The sequence below is a fragment of the Trachinotus anak genome, unplaced genomic scaffold (assembly GCF_046630095.1).
Source record: "Trachinotus anak isolate AG129_WGS33_773 ecotype Australia unplaced genomic scaffold, CSIRO_AGI_Tana_v1 ptg000011l, whole genome shotgun sequence".
In the NCBI taxonomy this organism is placed as follows: domain Eukaryota; kingdom Metazoa; phylum Chordata; class Actinopteri; order Carangiformes; family Carangidae; genus Trachinotus; species Trachinotus anak.
In genome coordinates this window covers 30,777,501-30,800,650 of record NW_027273862.1, presented here as the reverse complement: position 1 = coordinate 30,800,650, position 23,150 = coordinate 30,777,501, and the positions used below count along the sequence as shown (strand labels likewise).

Genomic DNA, 23,150 nt, shown 5'->3' with positions numbered 1-23,150 from the left:
ATAGACCCTGGACTGGACGGACAGATCATTTAACCCTTATGTGATCCAGGAAATGATTTTATTATTGATTTTGAGCCTTTGAGGTTTGATGTGCTCAGTCAGCAGGTTCCTGTCTTCTGATTAACGACAGTGAGCTGTAATGTTAACGCCGGGATGATTTTTACCAACAGAGGAGAAAAAATCGGTGAACTCAGAATCCAGACTGGACTGGTTCAGAGTTTCTGTTGCTGACCAGGAGCTGTTCAGTTCTCTCCAGGCTCCTCCTCAGCAGAACCAGTTCAGCGCCCTGTGGCGTGGGTCTGAGCCCAGCCCCACCTCCACCTGCTGCAGGCTGCAGGTCGTACGCTCCACCTGCACGGACCACGGGTCAGATTTGTTGCCCAACATGAAGCTCACAGCACAGACACTGAGGAAACCGGAAACACGGCCTATTCATTTATTTACAGAAAATTAATCAGCAACTATTTTGAAAATCGTTAAAATGTTTTTCTCAGCAAAAAAAATTAGTTTTCTTCAGTGAACTCGATCATCTGAAGAATTTAACCCTTCGTGTGAAACTTTCATCATCAGGTCGACAGTATAAGATGCAGCAGGTGTTGACGACAACTTTTTTCACTGTTTTTAACAAGTTAATCAGGTAAATTATCATCAGATCAATGAGGTTTTCTATACGTTCAACATGTTCGGATAAAACAGCTGTGAGAGGTTCACGGAGTTAAACCAGGAACTGCTGCTCTCTCACTCACTCACGCACACACACACACACACACACACACACCTACTTGTATTTCTATCTTTGTGAGGACACTCATTGACATAATGCATTCCCTAGCCCCTTACCCTAACCTTAACCATCACAACTGAGTGCCTAACCCTAACCCTGACCCTAACCTTAACCTTCGACCCCACAACTTATCCCAACCCACCCTAACCATAACCCTATCATTGACCTTGCCGGTCACTGAGGCTGTAGCCCTTGATGGTTTAGTGAATAAGACTGTGGACATTAACACGGGAGACCTGGGTTCAAACCTAGGTTGTAACAACTATCCAATAGGTGTCCACAGTCTAAAAAAGGTTTTACCAGTCTAACCCTACCATCACCCTTAGGGTCGTCTCTGTTTTATCCCTTTTCAACTCCTTTTGTCTTATTTTTTTAGAATTTTACTATTATTTTAAACCATGACCCTCTTAAAGTGGTTCATGTGTTTCTAGGTCCTCCTGGTGGTGGAGGGGATAGGGCTGTGGACCCTTAAACGGAAGACTGGGGTTCAAAACCCAGCCCTGGCAAAAAAGGAATATTCCTTAACAAAAGACTAAAGAGCAGCTCCACCCCTAAGTGAATTTTAAGCACCTGATGCTATTTTAAGAGAGACCTGTTTTAATGTTTTTAATGGGTCCCCGTGCGCCCGTGCCCAAAGTAGCACTCTTTAGAGTGCTGCGCTTTTTACCTAACCCTAACCTTAACCTAAACCTAATTCTAACCATAACTCTAAAACCAAGTCTTAACCCTCAACATGTGATTTGAAGGTGTCTCAAAAAGTGAGGACTGGCCAAAATGTCCTCACTTTCCCAAAATGTCCTCACTCTGTTAGTAAAATACTTTTTTTGGTCCTTACTATGTAGCAAGTACAAGTACACACAGACACACATACACACTAACACTAACACACACTCACACACACACTCATCAGCTGAGAGGGGACCTTTCATTCAGACTCCACATGGAAACAGCTGCGTGATGAGGACCATCCTATTTCCACTCTGGTTTTATTGTGAAAGTCCGGACCGGAAGTTGTGGCCTGTATCTTTTCACTGACGCTTCTCTCTTGAGTCTTTGGTCACTTTTGCTGCTCATCTCACAGGAACTGCTTCTCTCAGCGTCTGTAAACGTCACCGCACGTCACTGGTGACGCTGTAGGTGAACGCGGTTTAAATCAGGATATAACTGACGCTCATTCACCCACTGACCTGCAGGGAGCCTGACCAGGTGTCTGACCAGGTGTGCCCCCCCATCCCGGAGCAGCTGGACAGCAGAAACAGAGACCTCCTGTGAGCGCTGAGTGACAGTGTTGAGATCTGCAGAGAGAGAGAGAGAGAACACCTCCACCTGCTGGTGAGTCTGAGAACAGCTTCAGGTCAGAGACTGTTTCACTGGTTAAACTCGACTTTTTTATATTGTACATAAAGTATAGGCTCTTATAGGATAGAGACGTAAGGGGAGGAGGGAGAGAAGGAGAGGAGGTGTTAGAGAAGGACATGAGGAAGTAGGGAAGGAGAGAAGAATAAAATGAGTGAAACTGTGATCACAGAATCAAACCTACAGAGATCAGCTGCTGGTTCAGAGAGACACCTGTCCTGCCTGAAGGTCACTCTCCTGCTCCTGATTGGTCCTGATCGCAGACAGGAGCGAGGAGGCGGAGCCACGGCACACCTGTCTGCAGGTGAGTATAACTGCAGATATACAGAAATTAGAATCTGCAGCAGAGCAGGTGAAGAGGTAATCTGAGACAATGTCACAGGCCCCGCCCACAAAGTCTGATAGGTGATTTCTGGGAAGTGTAGTGCAGAGAGAGGGAGGCTCGATCAAACCTCACCTTCATCACCGCTCTTCATCTGGAGGATTCACTACTTAAAGACAGGGAAGGAAGGAAGGAAGGGTTAGGTTACAGACCAGTTAAAGTCCAGTTACACAGCACACAAAAACCAGCAGCAGACAGGGAACATGAGGCCTTCAGGGTCCTGAGGTCCTGGTCTTGTGCACCCATCACCTCCCTCTGAACAGACGATGGGTGTGATTCTGTTGTCAGGTGAACTCTCACTTGCTAAAATCAGACCCATTCTGTGTCTAAAGGAAGCTGAAAAGCTAGTTCATGCATTTGTTACCTCAAGACTGGACTACTGTAACTCTTTATTGTCAGGATGTCCCAAAAATTCAGTAAAAAGCCTCCAATTGATCCAGAATGCGGCAGCACGAGTACTGACAGGAACTAGGAAACGAGATCACATCTCTCCTGTGTTAGCCTCTCTGCATTGGCTCCCTGTAAAATCCAGAATCGAATTTAAAATCCTCCTCCTCACCTACAAAGCCATTAATGGTCAGGCACCATCGTACCTTGGAGAGCTTATACTTCCCTATTTTTCCAATAGGACACTTCGCTCTCTAAATGCAGGTCAACTTGTGGTTCCCAGTGTTTGTAAGAGTAGAATGGGGGGCAGAGCCTTCAGCTATCAGGCTCCTCTCCTGTGGAACCAGCTCCCAGTGAGGGTTCAGGAGGCAGACCCCCTCTCTACCTTTAAGATCAGGCTTAAAACTGTCCTGTTTAGTAAAGCTTATAGTTAGGGCTGGCTCGGGTATGTCCTGACCCATCCCTTAGCTATGCTGCTATAGAGCTAGACTGCTGGGGGATTCCCATGATGCACTGGTGTCTCTCTCTCTCTCTCCCTCTCTCTGTCCTCATTCTGCAGGTCTCTCTGCCTCTGGCGCAGCAGGATCCAGATCCACCACTACTCATCTTTACTATTAACCACTGTTATCTATCTGAGGCAGACCCCCCCCCACCCTGAGCCCAGTTCTGTTGGAGGTTTCTTCCTGTTAAAGGGAGTTTTTCCTCCCCCCTGTCGCCAAGCGCTGCTCTTTGTGGGAACTGTTGGGTTTTTTCTCTGTAACAAAGTGAGGTCTTGACCTTACCCTGTAAAGTGCCTTGAGATAATGTAGATTATGATTTGGTGCTATACAAATAAAATTGAATTGAATTGTTTGTTTCCTTGACAACCGAACACAGTTTGTCTTAGAGAGGCGGACACACACACACACACACACACACTCAAACTTGTCTCACTATCTCTGTGGGGACCTAAAGCATTGGTCCCACAAGGTTACGCAGACATCTCAATGCAATAAATAAATAAATAAACATATTGCCCAGTACAGTTTACTGCAGTTTACTACAGTTATCAGATCAATAAGAACAGTAGCTGATTAATTTCAGATTAATTGATCTCTGAACTGGAAACAATATGTGAACAAATATGAAGTGAATTTAAAAATAAGAGCAGACAGACAGCTGATAGAAAAAGTATTTTATTGTACAATCAGCTGTGACGCTCCGGACGTCCCGGAGCGATAAATGGAAGACCAAAGAGGAGAGGTCAAAGGTCACTGCAGCGATCAGGTGATCAGAGGGAGTCCCAATCATCTTGACCCAACATCAGAAACCTCCACATTCATTTCACAATAAGAGCGTCCAACAACAGAATCTGAAAACCTTTTCACTCCAAGAAAAAACTGAGTCCAACTGAGATTTTTACACATGACGTTTTCTCATAAACATCAGGTTTAATTTTCTTCACAGCAGAAAAAGTCTGAAAGTGTAAACATCCAGCTCCAGTCAGACCCTTCATCTGTTTTCATTCAGCTCTTTTCTGTTTCCTGTTTATTCTGCGTCTTTTCAATCTGCTGTTGAACAAAGTCATAAAAATCTAAAGTTTATTTGAAATAATGTTTTGTGTAAAAACATCAGACTTGAAGTGAAGATTTTAATGTGAAAAAAACTTTTGTGAACTTTTTCTCACTCGTCTTCAGTCAGTAACAAAACCTCATTATAACAATAATAATTATTATTATATATTTTTGCATAGCACTGTTTTAGCAAAGTTACAAAGTGCTGAAAATAAAAAAAAACATTAAAAACAACAAACTTCAACAAACAAAAGAATCAGTGAAAAGAGAAAAAGGTGAAGTTGCTTTTTTCTGATTGATTATCTCATCACTGATATTGATCAGCTGATTATTTGATTTATGCTGATTTACATTTGTTCCTACTCTCTGTCGTTTTCTCGTCACATTAAAGAGAAAAAACAAAATAAAAGTCTTTGACTTGTCACAAACACTTTGTGTGGTGAAAGCAGCTGTGTGCTTGATCGATTGATTCATATTGATTAATCAGTCCGGAGGTGAATATTGGATTCAAACATCATAGACAGATCATTGATGAATTAGTGATGAAAGACACAGATATAAACCGATCAGGTCGATTAATTTGTTTCCGACTGATTCTGTTTGTTAAAGCACCTTTTTATCAGCTGGAGGAGAGATTAACACAACAATAACACAATAATATAATAAGATAATACTGCTGCAGTGAGTCTGTAAACACAACACACAGTTCAACACGTCACATGTCCAAACATCTGTTCTCTTCATACGCAGCTGTTCACAGATGTGAGGGAAACGTTTCGGTGTCTGACCGAGACATAAACAGGAAACTTAATTAGATCATTTTATGGTCTGTTTATTTTATTTCTAATGAATCAAGCTATGACAAGAGACTAATTAAACCCTGTGAAGTTTATATTGACTCCAGCTGTGATGTGGACTGAACAGCTGCATATGAACTGAACTCAACTCTGTTCAGACTGAAATATTTCAGGTTCAGACAAAAACAACCAACAGATAAAATTCCTCTGAAATGTTAAAAAAATAAAAACATAAAGAGCATCAGGTGTTTTTTTCTTCCTCGAGTGGTTTTAAAGAAAATATAAAAGTATAGAAAAGCATGAATAAGTTGAGTCAGCAGTAAAAACAGTTTCAGAGTGAATCAGGACTTGATTCTTCTTCTTCTCTCATGAATGATGACGCAGCGTCAACGCTTCACTGTTTCCACCATTAAACACGTCTGTGATTTAAACGACTTGACCTCAGGATTTATTCTCAGATATTGTTCAGTTGTTAAATACTAACTCTGACCTGTTGATTTCTTGGGGCTGGTGTCATATTATTCTCAGTGCTGTATGAGTTTGTGCCAGAGGAAAAATTTCTGTGTTAATTACGGAAACATTTTCACACCATTATATCAATAAAATATTGAATTTTTCATTAAACAATGCAAAGAAGAAACGAAATGGTCACTGAACAAGTGACTTATTTAAGTAAATAAAACAGGAGACAAATGAAATCTGGAATTAACATTTAAAAGACTTTTAAATCAAATATTGTTTGAATTCGTTTAAAAATTGATTTGCTGATCATTTTAAGACATAAACCTGTCTTGTTGTTATTTCATTTTCTGATGATGTGATTTGTTCGTTTCCTGCTGTAACAGTTTCATTCTGCCTCAACAGCCTAATTAAATGGTTTATAAATAATTTTGATTTTTAATTTTAAATAAAGTTTTTCATTCATTCTTATCAGGATTAACTAAAGAGGCATCAGAAATCATCAGTCTTCATTGACATTTGCTCCTTTAAGGCTTCGATCTTTGGAAAAAAAAAGTTTAAACAACAATTAAACATGAGAAAAGTTCAAAATATAAAACATGGTAACTGAGGCTCTGCTCTTCATCTCTGACATTCAGTCTTCATCATCATCACTTACATTTTCTCTCTGTGATTTTGTGTTAAGACTCTGAGTCTCCTTCACCTGCCGAGCTGACGGCAGTGAGAGGAGGAGGAGGAGGAGGAGGAAGAGGAGGAGGAGCAGGAGGAGGAGGAGGAGGAGGAAGAGGAGGAGGAGGCGGAGGAGGAGGCGTGCAGGAGGTGAAGAGGCAGATCAGAGCGGAGTAAGAGCAGATGAAAACAACATGTTTGGTTCTTCATGTTTCCACAGGTCTGTTGTTCCTCCAGCAGCAGCGCTCCGTCAGGAGGAGGGGGTCTGAGCAGAGGCTCCGCCTACAGCAGCATACACCTGAACAGGCTCTTCTTAGAGCGAGACTCTGTGATTTTAACCGGACCACCTCCACCCGACGGGTTGTTGTCGCTCTGGAGGAAGAAAAAGAAGAACATGAACTAATCAGCTCCTGAAATCAGCGGCGAGTCACATGACTGAGCATTGTCTCTGTCCCTCTGACATCATGTGACCACTGACGTCACGCTCTCCTGGTTACTGCTTCAAGCTTTAGAAAGAAAATAAAGAAGCTGAAACATGAATGTAGGCGTTGACTACGACTCCCAAGGTGCATTTCTGCATGAAACAGTTGTAAAAGCTGTAGAAACTGAATTCCTCTTCCTGTGCAGATATCGATACTTTCACACTGAACCTCATCCAGATGTGAACAGATGTTGGTTTCTCTAACTGGCTTCGCTCTGTGATGAACTCACCATTTTTCTGTTGAGTCTGGTCATGATGTCTCTGGCGAGTGTGAAAAAGGCCTGAAGAGAGAAAAACCATCAGATTAACACTGAGCAGATTCATTCTGTCAGGTATCACTCTGGACCAGGACCAGGACCAGGACCAGGACCAGGACCTGGACCAGGACCTGGACCAGGACTCACCTCCTCCACGTTGATGCTGGACTTTGCGCTGGTTTCCAAAAACTTGATCCCGTAGTCGATCGCCAACTGAACAACAACAACAACACAACAGTCTGAGGTTTGTATCATCACAGGAGGAAACTGACAGAGTCTCAATCAGTTTCTTTATGTTTCAGACAATAAAACTTGTTAATGATGTTAAATATATAGAGAAATAAAGAAACTTTAGGTTGAAGCTGTTTGTTTTTGTGTAGCTTTGATTTGTCTGGTTGTGTCACTGTGTTTGTGAAGCACCACACAGCTTTAAAGCTGCTCAGTGATTTACAGCATGTCCCTCACAGCCCTGATGAAGCCGAGACATTAGGAGGAAGATGCTCCACCATCAGCTTCATCAGCAGGAAACACTCAGACCTTCTCTCCTCGCTCCTTGGACACTTGTCTCTTGTCGTTCATGTCGCATTTGTTTCCCAGGACCATTCTCTCCACGTCTGAGGACGCGTGCTGAAAAAACACAAACATGGAGGGTTGTCACTGATCCACACTTCAGGGTCAGTGCCTTGCTAAAGGGCATCGGCCCTTTTCCTCAGTAAAAGTTGGTCTCAGCAGCTTTTGAAGAGGATTTAGGAGAAAACATTAAGTTTGAAACTTTCAGTGCGACTCTCTGAGGGGTGAGTTAACCTGCTCTGTGAAAACGTGCAGACGGTGTTACCCCACAGTTCAGCCCTGATGCTGCAGCAGGGAAACGTCTGCTCTAAGGTTCAGGTTCGGACTCTAACTTTAGTCATTTAACATTAGGACGGAGTAAAAAACCGGAGCGCTGCACCTCCACCTTATCTCACATCAACATAACTTCAAATCAGATCAAAAGATTTTTCAAATCTGCCTCTCGTTGGCTCACAGACCTGAGGCCCCACCCGCCCCCTCGAGTGACCGTGTCAGGTCACGATGTGTCGTACCTCCTCGATGTTTCGTATCCAGTTCCTGATGTTGTCGAAGGACTTCTCGTTGGTGATGTCATACACCAGCATGATGCCCTAAACAAACAGGACAGGAAGTGACAGACTGTGTGTCGGGCTGTGTCGGATTCATCTCTTTGTGCTGTCTGCATGATTGACTCATCATCTGTCCAATAGCAGAGAAGTAATCAGGAAGGGGCGTGTCTTACCATGGCTCCTCTGTAGTAGGCAGTTGTGATGGTCCTGAACCTCTCCTGACCCGCCGTGTCCCTGCAGGGACAGGAAGTAGACGAAGTGTTGACTGAGCATCATCATCATCATCATCATCTCATTCAGGTTGTTCTTAAAGACATTAGAGATCACAGCTGCACACACACACACACACACACTCACCAGATCTGGAGTTTGATTTTCTTGCCGTCCAGCTCTATCGTCCTGATTTTGAAGTCGATTCCTGAAGGAGGAGACAGAAAGTGTCAGACTCCGCCTCCAGCTCTGAGGTCTGGACCGCCGCTGCCTCCACAAACTGTTTCAGGATCACTTCAGATCCACAGCTTGTGTAGTGTGACTTTCTAAAAAAATTATTTTCAGTGTAGTTTCCTGACATGTAGAGGTCCAGCAGGAAGACAACGTGCTGACACGACAGTCACTGACGGGGACAATAAATCTTCAGGTGTCTGACGCTGTTAGCCCCTCCCGCCTCATAGAGAGGGGTGTTTAAAACGAACAGTGATGTGTGTGAGGTGTGTTCGTGTCCCTGCTCTGAGAGTTAAAGCTGACGGGGCGTTTCTCTGGTGAATAAAAAGGAAGCCAAAGATATTTTTAACAAACAAATGTGACCAAACGTTGCTTCCTGCTCTGAAGAGAAAAATCTGTTTCCAAGAAGCTGCGGATACGAAGCCTGACAGCTCCGTTTCCTCTCGCCTTTCCTGCTCTGAGCTGAGGCCGAGGGGAGGAGGGCCCCCCTCCTCACACTGACCCCCTCTGGTCCTGTTTCCTTCAGGTCATTTAACTGGATGTCAGTTTGATTCCCTGAACAGCAGCAACTACCTGCCGCAATGTCCTTAAGCAACACATTCAACCAGTGATGGAAAGACTGCTCAGATTACATTAAAATACTAGCGCTGAAGCTAATGCTAACTGATGCTAACTAATGTTGAGTGATGCTAAACACAACAGGTGTGACTGTTGCTAACTAATGTTGACTCATTGATGTTGGCTAACTGATGCTAACTAATGCTAACTGATGTTGACTGATACTAACTGATGTTGACTGATGCTAACTGATGCTAACTAATGCTAACTGATGTTGACTGATACTAACTGATGTTGACTGATGCTAAACACAGCAGCTGTGAGAATCATGGCCGATCACATTCACCTCTTTCCTCCCCTTTAAACTCAGGGCTCTCCCCGTCACGATGTGGGAGTTTTCCTCAGAGGAAACGTCCGGATCTGAACCCGGCGGCTCAGATATCCTGTGTGAGCAGACAGCGTGAGACGCACTCAGTCACGGCACCGAGGTGGCAGTGCGGTGCTGGATTGTTATCACCACACCCTCGACTGCACCTCTCCACTGGGGCGACCAACCGGCACAGTCCAGGAAATGACCTCAGCTCACGGCAGGAAAATACCAGTTCACCGGCGCGACCCTGCATTCTGTATCCTGACACAAGAGCAGAGCCTTAAATGTCAGCACAGAGATGCCAGACCAGATTTGAGCCCATTCAGAAACAGTCACTACACAGTCTGCCCACCAGAGAGCTCTGACTGTTAATGTCCCACTCACTTTGAATCTCAGCCACAGTTGAGAAACAATCTGAAGGATTTGTGTAAATGATTTTTGTGAAAAACTCTCAATTATCAACATTAGTATCGGCCTCAGTCAGACTGTACATCAGGCTTCACTGAGTTCATACAGCTGACAGCAGAGTAAAAACACCAACACATAATCAATACTGATGATCTGATCTGATACATCTGATCACTATCAGTCATGGATATATCAATACAGTGACACAGCATTGCCAGTCAACCAGTGGTCGGTTGTGGTACTGCAACAAAAAAATCTTAAATGATTTTCCACATTAAAAGGGACGTGTGTGAAACTGTTGACAGAGGCCCCACCTGAGTATCAGCGCACATCCCGACTTCATCAAACAGTTGTGTTACTGTGTTCATACAATGTGTATCTTTGTATTCAGAGCCGTCTGTTATAAATCCACAACCTCACTGACATACACTTCATACAAGTAGACTGAATGGGGACTTCCCACTTTCACATGTTCACACACACACACACAGAGTTGTGAGGACACTCCTTGACATAATGAATTCCCTCACCAGGACCTCAGTTTCGCCTCATTTTCCATGAGGACCACTGGTCCCAACAAAAAGCTCCCAACAAGGTAACAAAAACCTACACACACACACGCACACGCACACAGAGGTCAGCTGACACTCACGAGACCCCTGGCAGACTGGTGACAGTGCATCCTCTGTCTGACCACAGCAGCAGAGGATTGTGGGAGCTCATTTAACATTCATGCAGACCAGCAGCTGAACTGGGAGAAAACCAGCAGAGAATGGAGAAATATAACAAACCAGAATCAGTCTCCTCATGATGCCCCTGAGGTGAAGCAGGTGGGGGTGTCGCCGACATGTCATCACGCAGACAGATGCTTACACTGTCCTCAGCGTTACTGCATCACTGCACGTCTGACAGGTCAGAAATCAGAAACCTACCCTAACACAGGTGACACAGGTGACACAGGTGAGGTCTGTCTGTTCCAGAGGAAACAAAAACAACTGTAACTACAATCACAGCAGCAACAAAATGACCTAGTAATCAATTTGGCCTTAAAGGTCCATATAATATAAAGATGTCCATGTGTTTGTGATTATAAAGCAGATCTAGGTTCTATATTAATACTGTGAAAGTATCAAAGCCTCAGTCCACAGAGAAATGCACACAGCCTGTATTCAGAAACTGAGCCTTAAAACCAGCCGTCAGGACTTCTGGAACTTTGTGATGTCACAACAAAGCAGTCACCGCCCTCAGCCATGCCTCAAGCCCCGCCCACCTGGACCAACCAGCCAACCTTTGCAGGATTTGGTTTCTCGGAGTGTTTACCTGAAACCTGCTATATTTTTATTGGTGCTCAGATCCTCTCCTCTGATTGGCTGACTGACCTGTTGTTACTAGAGCTCCAGAGAGAAGCCTGAGAGAGGAGATGTAAAACTACACTGAGATGGTTTTTGGTTCTTAAAACCACAAATATATCTTCTGATGGAGATCAACACTTCAGATAAAACACAGAAGAAGAGTAAAATATGGAGCTGTAATGAACACCACTTCCCATTAGCCCTTGATGTTTACAGGCTAAATGTCCCAGACAAAAGTTACAGTGACATAAGCAGAGGATCACGTCACTTTGTTTAAACGGGATAATGAACAGGTGAGTGTGATATAAGGTGAACCTCTGACAGCGACAGAATCAAATAAGGGACGCACAAATTATAAAACGAGCGCACACAGTCACCACAGTCCTGTAAAGGGCAGCAGGCCCACACAGACTGACACCTCACCTCTGTGACTCAGGGTGACTCATGCAGCTGTTTCTGCATCATCTACATTATTTTCTAACTTCACTTTTTGTGCTCGTTGTAATAACTTCAAATAAAAATGATCAGAAAATTGATTTTTTAAATGCAGACATTTACATTAACGTGGTCGACTATCAGGCAATTTACCACCTCACACTGATTTGTCTCAATATGGAAGATAAACCTCACAAACACACTTCACTTCTCACAAACACTGATGACAGAAATGCTGAATAAGCAATTATACAGAATCTAGTGGAGCAGAAGCCAGACAGGAAGTGACATCACGACTTCAGCTCTGTATACGGCAATAAACAATGGTCCCATGTTCATGTAAAATGTCAGCTCTAATTCCTCCACTGACGTCTGTCCCACAACTTACTTCACCAACCAAGGAACCAGCTCATAAACCACATTACTGGTCCCAGGTTTGGCCTCAGTCAGCTGATGACAGTCACACAAAACTGACACTGGTCCTCACAAAGATACTAATAATAATAACCCCACTACACACACACAGAGCCGCACAGGGCAGCACTGTGTCACTGCAGACAGAAGAAGACAGTTCCCACTTCCTGTTTCCACCAGAGAGACAGAAGAGCGACACACTGCTCGCTCGTGACACACCGGAAACACACTGTGTGTGTGTGTGTATGTGTGTGTGTGTGTGTGTGTGTGTGTGTGTACCTGTACAGCTATCTTTATGAGGACCAGTGTCAATTTCAAACCATTGCAGTGAGGACATCTCTGCAATGTGAGGACATTTCAATATTCTTCACTCAAATGCAACAACTGGTCGATTCATCAATTAGTCAGCTGAGCAGCTTTTCTGATGATTCAGTATTTTTTGTTTCAGTCATTTTTTTAAGGTATAAATGCCAAAACATTTGACGGCTCCAGCTTCCTGACTGTGAGACTCTAGACATCAGACTTCACCACATTTTAACAGTTCATAGGCAGAACGATTAATCAAACTATTAATGACATAATTAGTTGCAGCTCCAGTTCTCCCCACATCAAAGAACTGTGTGAAGTTCAGACTTGGTTAGTGATGTGTTACAGTCACCTTTACTTTATTTAACCCGGATGAATTCAGAATTTACAGCCTATTAGCACAACAGACTGAAGCAGTTTGTGTTGTGATCCAGCAGAGGGCGCTCTAAAGTTTCACTATCAGCTACTCGTTAGCGAAGCAGCTAATGTTACATTGATAGCTATGAAAATGAGGACGAGCAGAGATGTGCAGGCAACGACAAAAAGCTGTTGACTCTGTACAAAGCAGCTGTTTTACACAACAACAACAACACACCTGCAGCCACACCTGCCAGCTTACCGTCCAGGTGAGGCAGTGGAGTCACCACGGATGAGTGGAGCACAACCTCATCTGACCACACAACCATCTCCATCAACACAACCATCTCCATCAACACAACCATCTCCATCAACACAACCATCACCATCAACACAACCATCACCATCAACACAACCATCTCCATCAACACCATCAACACAACCATCACCATCAACACAACCAACACCATCAACACCATCAACACAACCATCACCATCAACACCATCAACACAACCAACACCATCAACACAACCATCTCCATCAACACCATCAACACAACCAACACAACCAACACAACCATCACCATCAACACAACCAACACAACCATCACCATCAACACAACCATCTCCATCAACACCATCAACACAACCATCACCATCAACACAACCAACACCATCAACACCATCAACACAACCATCACCATCAACACCATCAACACAACCAACACCATCAACACAACCATCTCCATCAACACCATCAACACAACCAACACAACCAACACAACCATCACCATCAACACAACCAACACAACCAACACCATCAACACAACCATCTCTATCAACACCATCAACACAACCAAGACCATCAACACAACCATCTCCATCAACACCATCAACACAACCAACACAACCATCACCATCAACACAACCAACACAACCATCACCATCAACACAACCATCTCCATCAACACCATCAACACAACCAACACCATCAACACAACCATCTCCATCAACACCATCAACACAACCAACACAACCATCACCATCAACACAACCATCACCATCAACACAACCATCACCATCAACACAGCCATCACAACCAACACAACCATCAAAACCATCACAACCATCTCCATCAACACAACCAACACAACCATCACCATCAACACAACCAACACAACCATCACAACCAACACAACCATCACCATCAACACAGCCATCACAACCAACACAACCAACACAACCATCAAAACCATCACAACCATCTCCATCAACACAACCATCACAAGCATCACAACCATCACAACCATCTCCATCAACACAACCAACACAACCATCACAACCATCACAACCATCACCATCAACACAACCATCACAACCATCACAACCATCACCATCAACACAACCATCACAACCATCACCATCAACACAACCATCACAACCATCTCCATCAACACAACCATCACAACCATCACCATCAACACAACCATCACAACCATCACAACCATCTCCACCATCACAACCATCTCCACCATCACAACCATCACAACCAACACAACCAACACAACCATCAAAACCATCACAACCATCTCCATCAACACAACCATCACAAGCATCACAACCATCACAACCATCTCCATCAACACAACCAACACAACCATCACAACCATCACAACCATCACCATCAACACAACCATCACAACCATCACAACCATCACCATCAACACAACCATCACAACCATCACCATCAACACAACCATCACAACCATCACCATCAACACAACCATCACAACCATCACAACCATCACAACCATCACAACCATCTCCACCATCACAACCATCACAACCAACACAACCAACACAACCATCACAACCATCTCCATCAACACAACCAACACAACCATCACAACCATCACAACCATCTCTATCAACACAACCATCACAACCATCACCATCAACACAACCATCACAACCATCTCCACCATCACAACCATCACAACCATCTCCATCAACACAACCAACACAACCAACACAACCATCTCTATCAACACAACCATCACAACCATCACCATCAACACAACCATCACAACCATCTCCACCATCACAACCATCACAACCATCTCCATCAACACAACCAACACAACCAACACAACCAACACAACCATCACACTTGACTTCACTTCAACAGGTTAGATGTGATGATGGTCACAAACTGATCAGTGGGGTCAAAGGTCACAGTCTCAGAGTTGAAGGGTCGCCGTGAGGAGCGGACTCACCGATGGTGGAGATGAAGGTGGTGTTGAAGGCGTCCTCGCTGAACCGGAACAGGAGGCAGGTTTTACCGACGCCGCTGTCACCGATCAGGAGCAGTTTGAACAGATAGTCGTACGTCTTCGCCATTTTCCCGCCGTTTGACCCGGTGCTCCCGGTAATTTAACGGAACCTCCGGCCTCCTGGGGCTCTCCACGACCCGCAGACACTCTGCTGGGCTCACTGGGTTCAGCGGGAGCGCTGGTTCCGGACTAGTTTCTACTGAAACAGGTCCGACAGGAGCAGGAAACGGTTCAGCTTCAAGCTAACCGGAATACACCGGAGCACACATCCGGAACGGGCTTTTCACAATAAAACAAACCTCTAACAACCACTTACTCATTAGAATTCAGAATAATTTCTCTGCTCTTACAGCATCACTGTGTCTGTGTTCATCACGTCTGAAGATTAAAATTTCTAACTCAAATAACAAATGACCACAGCTGAATCAAGGACTCTGGCAACTACACATAATAACAGTCATTCGTCTGAAGGTTCTTCTCTGGTCTGACTCTTTATATTCTACCTGTGTTCATCAGTGATCTGCCTTTTATTATTTGGCTTTACATTGATTCCATTCTTTGTTAATGGGAACTTAGCTTTAAATTCATATACATGTATATTCATTATTTGATGTTCAGCTCATGGTTATTTGCTATGAATGTATTATTTAAATCCCTGTGTGTTCTTACTTCTAAATCTGCAGAGGTCATTTATTATTTTAGAAGGTTTTTACAAATATAAAATGAAGATGCTGTGAATTTGATGGTAATATATGTTTCTCGTTCACTTTACATTTATGTCTGAGAACGTGACCAGCATTATCTGACCAGGATGCACTGTTGTGTATCGAATTAAATCACTCTGTCTCTGTATTTTGTGTTTTATTTTGTCCAGGTCTCTAAACTGAGTCAGTCTGATCTAACTGCCCTGCAGTAAATCCTTCTTCATGAAGGTTCTAATGTTCAGGTTGTGTTCAGACAGGTGCTGATTCCCCTGTAAGTTTGACTAAATCCTGAACTTTTAATTTGAAAATCAGCCCGCTGTATATCCGGTCAGTCTCCTGGTAGCTTGGCGCTGCTAGGAGGCCGGGGGCGTGGCCCTGTGACGTCGAGGTCCGTGTGTGTGTGTGTGTGCGTGCGTGTGTGCGTGTGTGTGTGCGTGTTGCCAGTTTGGAGGAGCCAGTTCCGTTCTGGTCCTGTGGCATGACCACGTTTTAAAGCAGCGGGGTCTTATTCATTAACTGATGTTGAATTCTAGTTTTAGGACAACAACTGTGAATAAGAACTTAAATTCAGCAGATCTTCAGTCCTTTTTTCAGCCCTGGGTGGTGTCTGCAGGGAAGCCTGTGTGTTGCCTGAAAGGTAAAACCCAGGGTGACACAGACACTCTCTGCTGCTCCCTCAGATGGAGGCTGTGAGAGGTCAAAGGTCAGAGAAGGAAGGAAGAAAATCAACCTGAAATACTTGCTGTGAAAGGGACACAGCCTCACCCCCCTTCCTTGAATACGGTTTCGTGAGGATATATGTTTGTGTAGTTAAAACCACAGACAGCAGTGGAGGTCTGGCTCTATCTCCCTTTATATAAACCTCATAGCTCTGGATCTGTGAAACCGAAGAGAGCAGCATGAGACAGTAACAGGAAGTAGAAACAATAAATAAGAGGACATTTTAGTTACGGTTACATTGGACCACCGTTAAAAAAAATAGCAAATATTCAAACTGTCCAGATAATACAGGCAGAGTGCTGATATTATTATTATTATTACTATTATTAATGTAATGATAAATGTATCTGACTAAGAAACACTTGAAATGATTTAATTCCACCTTGGTCATGTCAAAGTTGTGCGCATGTCTTCTGAGAATGTTTCATAATGTGACTTATACAGGCAGCTGCTGCAGAAGCCCCGCCCCCTCAACATCATCATCTCGTTACAGCAAAGAGAGATTCAAATACAGGTAAATACAGGTGAAAGGAAAAAAAAGCTCAGAGTCCCCCTGCAGCTGCAGAGAGATACAAGCAGCCAGCATGGGGGGGTAGGCAGGGGGGGCGGGCGGGAGAAGCGTGGGTCTGTGATGGAGGTGGTCTGTTTGGGCGGGGGGGGGGGGCTTGGGCTCCCACAGCAGCTCCATCACTGCAGCTTCAGTCCAGGTCCTGGATGCGACGGCAGATCTCAGCTGTAAACTCGGAGCACTTGGAGTTTCCCCCCAGGTCCTTTGTCAGCACCTGAGACACAAACACTTCAGTCAGGTCTCACATCAGCAACTGTGAGTCATAATAATGATTGATCAGTGACAGCAGCAGCCACAGAGCTGAGGCCCCTCCCCCTCATCCTGTAGGCTATTCATGATGGGACACACCATGGACCAACGTTAGCTACATTAGCCTGTGGACAGTTTAGCTCCGACGTCACTCAGTGATTTTATATCTGTAACCTCACACTGAGACAAACTGAGCTGATGAGTGTTTTACTCCCTCCTCACCTTCTTGTCTCTGATGGTGTCGAAGCACGCCGTCTGGATCTTGTTGCCGTGGTCGTGGAGACCCATGTGACGCAGCATCATGACGGCGCTGAGCAGCAGGGCGGTGGGGTTCGCCATGTCCATGCCGGCGATGTCGGGGGCAGTGCCGTGGACCTGCGGGACACACACGGTCTCATTTTTTTAATGTCGTCTGATCAGGCTCAGTCACAGCTGTTGGTCTCATTTTGAATTGATGTGAAGAAACAAAATTCCTACTGAAGCTGAAACAAGTCGATCAATCCAAACATCATCTGCAGCTGTTTTGTTGCAGCTTTTCTCTGGTTCATGTTGTTAAAAACCAAATAAAACTTTTAAAGATTTAAACTTGGACCCTGGAAACCTGGGACGGACTTTGATCGTTTCTTGATTATCTCCAACCTGAACTTAGACTGAGCTGGAGCTTTAATGATCAGGGCTCCTCATTGGTTAACGAAGACAGAGTTGTTGTTATTTAATGTGCCTGCAGAAACAGCTGGAAATGTTAATGACAGAGAAACAAACCGATTCAAAGATGGCGACTCCGTTTGCCCCGATGTTCCCGCTGGGAGTGACCCCCAGGCCTCCGATCAGACCGGCACACAGGTCACTGAAACACAAAGCATCACCTGCACGTTTACGCTCGGCCACGCCCCCTGAAGGCCTCGCGGCGATCTCTGTATCTGTTGCACACTGACCTCAGAATGTCTCCGTACAGGTTAGGCATGACCAGGACGTCAAACTGGGTCGGATCCTGAACCATCTGAAAGACCAGACCATCGAGACATGAAACCTGCTGCAGTGAAGTGAGGTCGACAGACGCAGAGGTGAGAACATCTGGACGGAGAACTTACATTGAGACACACAGTGTCCAGGTACATCTCAGTGAACTTAATGTCTTTGTAGTTCTCTGCAACCTCACGACATTTCCTCAGAAACAGACCGTCTGACATCCGCCTGGGGGGTTGGAGGGGGGGTCGGGGGAGGGAGAGGGGGGGAGAGAGAGAGAGAGACAGTTACAGTGAAACTACTGTGTGAGACACTGTGAATCTTGACGTGTCTCAGCAGCAGCTCCTGAACTCCTGAAGCAGCTGTTTTTAAAACTATTGACCACGTTAAAGAGATGCCGTCATGTTCACGCCACGACTCTGCTGACAGCTGCTTCCTGTCTGACTGACTGCTGAGCGAAGCTGGAACTCACATGATGTTGGCCTTGTGGACGGCCGTCACGCTGGTCCTCTGGTTGTTTCTGGCGTATTCGAAGGCGTACTCAGCGATGCGTCTGCTGGCCTCCTCAGTGATCAGCTTGATGCTCTGAACCACACCGTCCACGATCTACGACAGAAGAAGACAGGAGAGGACTCAGGCAATGAAGATACTCCGTCACAGACGCTGTGGACATGATGGGTCAGATTTTAACAGCTGATTTCAATTTCAGGATCATATTCAGGCCAATATGTTTCAGGACGTCTCACCACGTGTTCGATGCCGCTGTACTCGCCCTCCGTGTTCTCCCGGATGGTGACCAGGTTGACGTCAGTGTACGGAGTCTTGTAGCCCTCAATGGACACGCAGGGGCGCACGTTGGCGTAGAGGTCGAAGGTCTTTCTGAGCAGCAGGTTCATGGACGGGTGACCTGCGGCGATGGGCGTCTTCAGGGGTCCTGCGGGGGACAGAGTTTCTACTGGTGAGGGCTGCACTCAAAGAGGACTGTCTGAGTCCGACACACACCCACAGACCTTTCAGTCCGATCTTGCTCCGGTCCATCGACTCTTTAGCATCAGGAGGGATCATCCACCTCCCGCCGGGTCCTTTGATGGCCGTCACGTTCCTCTCCTCCCATTGGATCGGAGCCTGAAGGGGAGGAACAAAACCAGCTTACTCTCTCTGAAACAACTGGGTTGTTTCTGAAGAAGAAGAGGAAACTCCTCCTCCGTCACACTCACTTTGGCAGCTTCAAAGATCTTCATGACAGCAGTGGAGATCTCTGGTCCGATCCCATCACCAGGGATCAGTGTGACGGTCTGCATCTGTCGGGGGGCGGGGTTACCAGGTTAACAGGTTAACGGTCACTTCCTGTAAACTCATGTTACCCGGCTGTGTGGCCTGGTGAGCTGTCACCGTCTCTCTCCAGCCACTTTAACGTCTACATGTGTTTGTGTGTTGCAGTGGGAGTTGGTGTCGGGTTTGGGGACCGTGAACTACTCACCCCTCTGGAAAAGGAAGCTGAAGACAGAGCGGGTCTCCTCACCGCCCCCCCCACCACCAGCTGGAGGACACAACATGAAGGTCACTTCAGTGCACACACTCAACACGGAGCACAAACACAGCGACTGACTGGAGACCAGTCAAACAACTCAACTCTGATCCCAGTGATGATAACCAGCATTGGGGATGTAACGAGCATCCTCGGGGTTTAACAGCAGCTCCAGACTCCAGCGTGTTCAAGTCTGCAGTGAAAACTCTGCCGTTTCTCTCTGGTTTATACTGTATGTTTATTCTGTTTGTCATGCAAAACATCACATACCATTCATATCGTTTATTAGTTTAGTTTTTTAATCGTTGTCTGTCCGTGACCACACTGGGCTGAACCTATGGTTTCTTCTTCCTGGAATAGTTTAGTTGTGGTAAGTGAATTTATGACAGAACCCGTTCAAACTGTTTTACTAAATGAACGGTAGTTTTCGTGTAGGCCGAACTGCTCAGTGGACACTCGTCAGAACTGGGAGCTTTTCATTTGCTTTCTACGAAACATGGATTTTCACCAAAAGCCAAAGAAACTTTAAAATGGTTGATTTTCAAAACGGAGTTTGGTGCTGGCGTCTCCATCAGGGGAATGCGGCCCCCTGCTCCGCAGCCTGAGCAGAACCGAGCCTCCAGCACCGGATCTAACGGTGACGGAGGCTTCACGGTGGAAACTAACACTTGAATAAAGAACCGGTGAAAACCCAGAGCAACGCTCCGGTGGTTCGCTCCGTGATCCTCAGTCCGGTTGAAGGACACATGCGAGCAGCTGAGCAGCTAACCCGCTAGCCCTGTAGCCCGCTAGCCCTGTAGCCCGCTAGCCCTGTAGCCAGCTAACCCGCTAGCCCTGTAGCCCGCTAGCCCTGTAGCCCGCTAGCCCTGTAGCCAGCTAACCTGCTAACGGCGGCGGATGAAACCCGCTCAGAGAAACTACACAACTCCACAGTGACACCAACACTTCAGCTCACACACTCAACACAGCTCACAGCTGTTACACACTGTGTCAGTGGGTCTACAGAGACGGGTTAATGTTCTTGAAGCATCTTTTGCTCACCATTGACCTCCACACGCTGCCGGCCATACTGCTCTCCTGGACAAAGATCCTCTGAGCAGAGCACTCACTCTGACAGAATCCTCCAACTCAGGTGGGGACGGATACATGTCAGCACAACCAGGAAATGTAGTTAAAGTGTTGAAAGAAAAGTTCTGTCCCTGTGACTGTTATATCATCAGATTATCGTCTCCATTATCATTATGTGTTAATGTATAAACAGCATTTCACTGCTGTAGCTGCTTGAGCTACTTAAACTAGAATTATTTAGTTAATTAAAAGGACTTAACCAAATATTCTGTTATTTTTACATGAAAAATGACTTAGTTACCAGAATACTTCAATTCATTATCTGTAAACTGACTAATCGTCAGAATATTATAAAGTAATCATGTGTTTAATATTTAAAAATCTCAATTTGTTAATTAGTTAACCAGTGACTGAAGCTTTAAAATAAATGTAGTGCAGTTAAAAACTTTCTCTCTGAAATGTGGCGTCTGAAATGTATGAAGTAGCATGAAAAGGAAATACTTCAGTAAAGTACCTCAGATTTGTATTTAGGTACAGTACTTGATTAAATGTACTGGGTTTCTGCCGCTGCTTCAGTGGATCAAAATCAACAAGAAATCCTATTACTTGTTTGCTTATTGAAAACTTTAACAAATCCCGTTTATGTGAATTGTATATTTTACATTAATATGCTTGTTAATGTTTGACTTCAATATAAAGTTCATTGTAGTGATTCCTTAGTTCGGCAATAGACGATCTTTGGTACAGAGAGGGAGTACGTGATGTCATCGGTGGCAGGGTGACGTCAGTGCAGCGTTGCCAGATTTCCGGCTGCTGATGCTGATCCAGAGCTGCGACTCTCACAGCTGTGAAACATCACAGGCAGCACTCTTCACAAAATGTACTTATCAAAAATAAATCTACAGTTAATGCAGAAAAATTGAACTTGTTGCATAGTTATATATTAAAGCATCATTATTAGGCTATTACTACTGTTATGACGAGAAGGCACATATAATAACAATCACACATAAATAATCATATTAATAATAATAATGGAAAATAAATAAGATTTTTTGTACAGTACAGTAACACTGTATTGTACAGTAGGGACAGAAATAAATTTTGTGTTGCGCAGCGCAGATATTTAAATGTCTGTAGCTGTACAGACACTGAAAATATGATTCATTGATCTGACATGACGTGTCAGTCAGTTTTATTAATGAGTTTACAGCATTGTTAATGATATGTCCTGTGGACAGTGTTTTTATTTGATCAGGAGTATTCTTTTGAAATCTTATATCGATATATTTTAACCAATAAACTAAATAGCAGCTGTAAAATGATTTATTAATTTATTATTAATAATTCTAGACATTTTCTGTGTTTAGCCAGTTTGACATAGATGGACGTCAATACACAGTAAATCGATGACAGAGGATCTTTATCCCATTTCCAGTCTGAGACACATGAATGTATCTGCCTCCACAAAAGCTGTAGTTTACAGGCAGCACCTGAAGGCAGCAGGCTGCTCCCCACAGCGCCTCCCCACCGCCGAGGCGTCAAAAATCTGCCTTTGCTCCGCAGCTCAGAGCTCCGCGGCGGCCAGCAGGAGAACCGAGCCCGGATCAGGACTGTGGGCGTCTCGGCTGTGTTTAGACCAGCTGGACCGGAACATGTCGTCCTAAATGGATTTGGACAGATCTGAGATCGGTGGTAACGTCCAGTGTGATGCCGCTGTGTGATGGGAGAATCAGCCGAGCAGGATGGGCAACAAGCAGACAACCTTCACCGAGGAGCAGCTGGAGGCGTATCAGGTGACAATCTGCATTCATTCATCAGCACAGCCGGAATCCCCTCAGGGACGGTGAGCCTGGATGATTTCACAGAAATCTTAATTGAGATAACGTGAGATAACGTTCATTGGTCAGATGGGTGATGTAGAATAGAATAAAGTAGAACAGAACAGAGCAGGAAGAGTAGAATGTCTCTCCTGTCGCTGATTGGCTGCGCTCCAGCCTCCTCTGCATCCTGCTGGAGGTGATGCTGCTGTCCTGCTGACTGATGGTGTGAAAGCAGATCCTCCCTGAGGATCAGCAGCTCTGTGACTCACTGTGACTCATCATGATCTCCACCATCATCCCTGCACCT

The 23,150-nt window shown here is 44.9% G+C and overlaps 3 protein-coding genes across 6 annotated transcripts in view; 1 reads left to right on the top strand and 2 right to left on the bottom strand.

Moving 5' to 3' along the window:
* Positions 1-4,068: 4,068 nt before the first annotated feature.
* LOC139628312 (ras-related protein Rab-8B) lies at positions 4,069-15,551 on the bottom strand. Of its 3 annotated transcripts, XM_071489903.1 has the most exons (8): positions 15,161-15,499; positions 8,601-8,661; positions 8,417-8,477; positions 8,208-8,285; positions 7,663-7,752; positions 7,273-7,338; positions 7,099-7,149; positions 4,069-6,759 (listed from the first exon to the last, which is right to left on the bottom strand). In XM_071489903.1, the coding sequence occupies exons 1-8, from the start codon at positions 15,282-15,284 to the stop codon at positions 6,670-6,672; spliced, it is 621 nt and encodes a 206-aa protein (XP_071346004.1). In that variant the 5' UTR covers positions 15,285-15,499; the 3' UTR covers positions 4,069-6,669. The 3 variants fall into 3 exon arrangements, 2 of the variants coding, with proteins under 2 accessions (XP_071346004.1, XP_071346005.1); XM_071489904.1 differs by lacking the exons at positions 4,069-6,759; positions 7,099-7,149 and adding an exon at positions 7,189-7,208 and having other exon boundaries at positions 7,245-7,338; positions 15,161-15,551; XR_011692746.1 differs by lacking the exons at positions 4,069-6,759; positions 7,099-7,149; positions 7,273-7,338; ... (1 more) ...; positions 8,208-8,285; positions 15,161-15,499 and adding an exon at positions 9,589-14,999 and having other exon boundaries at positions 8,416-8,477.
* A 1,205-nt stretch (positions 15,552-16,756) lies between these two features.
* On the bottom strand, positions 16,757-21,084 carry LOC139628314 (isocitrate dehydrogenase [NAD] subunit alpha, mitochondrial). Its single transcript, XM_071489907.1, has 11 exons — positions 20,994-21,084; positions 19,905-19,964; positions 19,642-19,725; positions 19,435-19,549; positions 19,171-19,358; positions 18,897-19,030; positions 18,550-18,652; positions 18,394-18,458; positions 18,221-18,305; positions 17,681-17,833; positions 16,757-17,423 (listed from the first exon to the last, which is right to left on the bottom strand). Exons 1-11 carry the CDS (start codon positions 21,018-21,020, stop codon positions 17,340-17,342), a joined length of 1,098 nt encoding a protein of 365 aa, XP_071346008.1. The 5' UTR covers positions 21,021-21,084; the 3' UTR covers positions 16,757-17,339.
* Positions 21,085-21,509: 425 nt separating this feature from the next.
* LOC139628313 (calcium and integrin-binding family member 2-like) overlaps positions 21,510-23,150 on the top strand; it is a 6,893-nt gene continuing 5,252 nt past the window's right edge. The window contains exon 1 of one of the 2 annotated variants that reach the window (XM_071489905.1): positions 21,510-22,816. Coding sequence is in view for 1 of the 2 variants with exons in the window: in XM_071489906.1 (XP_071346007.1) it covers positions 22,766-22,816 (51 nt within the window). In the remaining variant the exon portion in view is untranslated. The remainder of the gene's footprint in view (positions 22,817-23,150) is intronic. The other variant, XM_071489906.1, reaches the window with a different exon arrangement.

Excerpts from the sequence above, each read along its gene's own strand:
- LOC139628312 (XM_071489903.1), bottom strand. The coding sequence starts at position 15,284 with ATGGCGAAGACGTACGACTATCTGTTCAAACTGCTCCTGATCGGTGAC. Across the intron at positions 8,478-8,600 it reads AAAATCAAACTCCAGATCTG|GGACACGGCGGGTCAGGAGA; the intron begins GTGAGTGTGTGT and ends CTGTCCCTGCAG. Across the intron at positions 7,150-7,272 it reads CCAGCATCAACGTGGAGGAG|GCCTTTTTCACACTCGCCAG; the intron begins GTGAGTCCTGGT and ends TTCTCTCTTCAG.
- LOC139628314 (XM_071489907.1), bottom strand. The coding sequence starts at position 21,020 with ATGGCCGGCAGCGTGTGGAGGTCAATG. Across the intron at positions 19,359-19,434 it reads GAGCAAGATCGGACTGAAAG|GACCCCTGAAGACGCCCATC; the intron begins GTCTGTGGGTGT and ends TGTCCCCCGCAG. Across the intron at positions 18,653-18,896 it reads GTCCACAAGGCCAACATCAT|GCGGATGTCAGACGGTCTGT; the intron begins GTGAGTTCCAGC and ends CCAACCCCCCAG.